Source organism: Blastomyces gilchristii, assembly GCF_000003855.2.
Source record: "Blastomyces gilchristii SLH14081 genomic scaffold supercont1.88, whole genome shotgun sequence".
Classification (NCBI taxonomy): Eukaryota; Fungi; Ascomycota; class Eurotiomycetes; order Onygenales; family Ajellomycetaceae; genus Blastomyces; species Blastomyces gilchristii.
In genome coordinates, this window is record NW_003101595.1 from 1 (window position 1) to 3,414 (window position 3,414).

At 27.7% G+C, this 3,414-nt stretch overlaps 1 protein-coding gene across 1 annotated transcript; it reads left to right on the forward strand.

The window, feature by feature from the left end:
• Window positions 1–1,951: 1,951 nt before the first annotated feature.
• BDBG_18117 (uncharacterized protein) lies at window positions 1,952–2,915 on the forward strand (the record flags this gene model as incomplete). Its single annotated transcript, XM_031725698.1, has 4 exons — window positions 1,952–2,020; window positions 2,093–2,427; window positions 2,579–2,611; window positions 2,843–2,915. Coding segments are annotated over 4 exons (509 nt in total), but the record flags the coding sequence as incomplete, so codon positions are not given.
• Between the last annotated feature and the right edge of the window lie 499 nt (window positions 2,916–3,414).

The window sequence follows — 3,414 nt, forward strand, 5'->3', positions numbered from 1 at the left end:
TCTGAGTATTAATGAGAGATGAAGACAGAAGAGACAGTCAGAAATAATATAATAATAATAATAATAATAATAATAATAATAATGATAATAATAATAGTAATGATAATAATGATGATAATAATAATAATAATAATAATGAAAGAGAGAGTGTATTGAAATATATTACTGACTTATCAAATATAAAGAAACTTAAAGAAAATATTAACAGCTTTCAGTAATATATAGAAACAGCTACAGTATTATATAGCAATATCATCTTTATTTAATATATATACTATTGATATTCTTTGTATACAGTTATTATATAATCTGTATCAGAGATATATAGAGAAAACAGATCTTTATTACTAGAATAAATAATTGCAGCAATTCTCTGTTTTTATATTATAAAGATAAGTTATTCTTATTTCTTTCTTCTCTCTTTTCTCTTCTTCAATCAATCACTAATTTCAAGCTGATATGAAAACTATTAAAACACTCTTAAAAACTCTTAAATTAAAGAGTATAGACTAATTAAATTTTAAATACAGAAGAAATTAAATTATCTTCTACAGATTCAATTACTCACTTTCTCTTAAATAAAACAGCAGTCATATTTCTTCTCTCTCTCAATTAAATGAAATATGACCTGTGAAAAGCAAGTATCATATCAGATTATAATGACTAACACAGTCTCAGTACACAGAGCTGTATATACACAGTGTGTACTGAACTGAGAGACTGTATAAGTTGTAAACTGATAGCAGCATCTCAGAGAGAGCTGTATAGTATAAGAAAGCTATAACTCTCAGTTATATATATAGAAAGTAAATCACTGTAGTAAGTATATATATATTGAAGTAATACTTTTTAATAATACTCAGTCTCTGATATAATGAAAATAGAGTCTCTTCATAAGATCTGTTTTTATCAGAAGTCAGAGAATTTTATATTTCTCAAGATTATCTTTACACATCTTATCTGTGAAATTAATAAAGAGAATCATTGATTTCAGTATTCTATTCTTAATATTATTTAAGTAATAGCAGAGTTCACTCTGATCATACTTTTTAAGTGTATATTTTCTAATTATTCACATTTATATAGATATATACTGATTATTTATTAGATAATATTAAGATAATAACTTATTACAGCTATATTAGTCTCACTGTAAGAGATATACAGTTGATAATAAATATTATAAAGACTCTGAGAAGTGAGTATTTTAAGAGTACTACAGCTCTGCAATCTTGATTTTTTTTTATTTTTATTTTTTATTTTTTTCTTTTTCTTTTATTTTTTTTCTTTCTCTTCTCTTTTTCTTTCTCTTTTTTGTTTTTTTTTATTGTGATTTTTTCTTGTTGTTTTATTTGTGATTCAAAGGTTGCTTGCCAGTGTATGATTACAGGCATACGCCTGCTTCTTATATATTGTAATATTGTATGCTAAATTAATTAGTGGCTGCTATGACTCTCTTTACACTCATAAGCAAGTTCAGAAGCGGCTGTATTATTATTTAACAGTCATACATTCTTTCAAACCACATTCTCTCTCACTAGATTCAGTCACGCTTACATGACCATAATGTCTGTCCTAGCTTTATGCAGATTAGTGTGTCACTAGTGTTCATGATCTTGTGATCTATCTCTGATTCAGCTAGTATCTTACATACACTCTTACAAAGAAACTTTCACTATATTATATCTCTTATTTACTAACTTTTCTCATTCTTCAATCATCTTCTTCATCATCATCATCATTGAATACTATCATTATTCAAGATTTCTATTCCTTCTTCTGTTTAACTCTTTCTATCTATCTATCTATCACATTGTATATGTTTCTGACAATGACTTTCTGTTCTCATAACAAGTATTATTGTAGTACTTATATCAGACAGTTCATTAGCAGTAAGTATAATACATTGTGAAATATGATCAGAACTTGTTTATCTTCTAACAATTGTCAGAATGTACTATTATGAATAATACATCTTCTTTATCTTCTTATATACTCTCAACTGTTTTCTTCTCAGCAGGTTTCTAATTATGTTTTCTGACATAATTTTCTATAAATACAGATGCTGATATGTTTATTTTTATTCATATAGAATCTTCATGCATTGATAGATCTGCATTCACTGATAATAGTGAACTCAATGTTGAATCATTGATCAAGAACTTGAAGAACATGATAATGAAGAAATTACTTATATTATGTGTAATCAGATCTTCTATGTCTCTTTCTGTCTCTTCTATTACTTCTTTTCCTGCTGCTCTCTCTCTATCTTCTATACTTATCTCTATGTCTGATTCTCTCACTTCTGCTACTTCTGTTCTCATAACTCTCACTTCTGCTACTTCTGATTTCACTGTCTCTGCTTTCATTATCAGCTCTTCTCATTTCAAGAAGATATTATATAGACTTAATAAATTACATTTCTCAGTGTGTACACTCTCACTCTTCTTACTGACTGTCAGAATAATTTATTATATGAAGACTGTATATAATATAACTATCTGAAGCTTGATCATGAACACTGATTATTATATTCATTTTAAATATTCATGATAAAGTAATTATTTATTTATATTAGAGAATCACTCTCTCTCTCAACAGTGTTAAGATTGTAAGTCTTTTTCTTTTTCATCTTTTCTTTCTAACACTGATTTTTCTGTTCTTAGAAGAAATCATTATAGGTTTTACTATGTATGAAGTCATGATATTCACAGATATCAAGAAGCTTTTTACAACTGTAAAGTTTAATATTATGAGAATATTCACTCTGATAAATTTCTTCAGAATGATAAATCTGTATCAGTCTATTCTCTAGCATCTGTCATCTGACTTTGTAATACAGGCAAAAGATATTCATGTTTTCAGAAACAGAAATGTAGATGTTGTACTCTTTTACACTTACAGGCATGAGGCTTGTATATCTTGTCTGAAATATTATCATAAGAATGAGCTGTTCACACACTGTATTCTGCTTTCTGCATTTTCTTATATCTCTCTCTCTCTTTCTGAGAAGTCTCATGTGTGTTGTAATTATATATACAACTCTAAGATCAGCAGATGTTCATTTGATAACTGTTCTCATCTCTGATTTTGCAATTTTTATACACTAATAATGATTCTTAGTTACTTCAGCATCAGAGATTATTCTAATCAAAGATGATAACACTGCTGAGACTACTCTCTTCTACTCTTAAGCTTCTTCTATTGCTTTCTCTCTCTTCTCTGTGAAGAAGATTATATACATATCAGATCATAAGCATTCAGTCTCAGATGACTCTCACTGTTATTTATTCAGTTCTATGTTTTCTTCTTCTTCTATTTCTTTCATCTCTGCTCTCTCTGCTCTGACTTCTGATTCTGCAGATCTCATACTCTTCTTCAATTTCTCTACACATATGCATGTGCATTTCTACA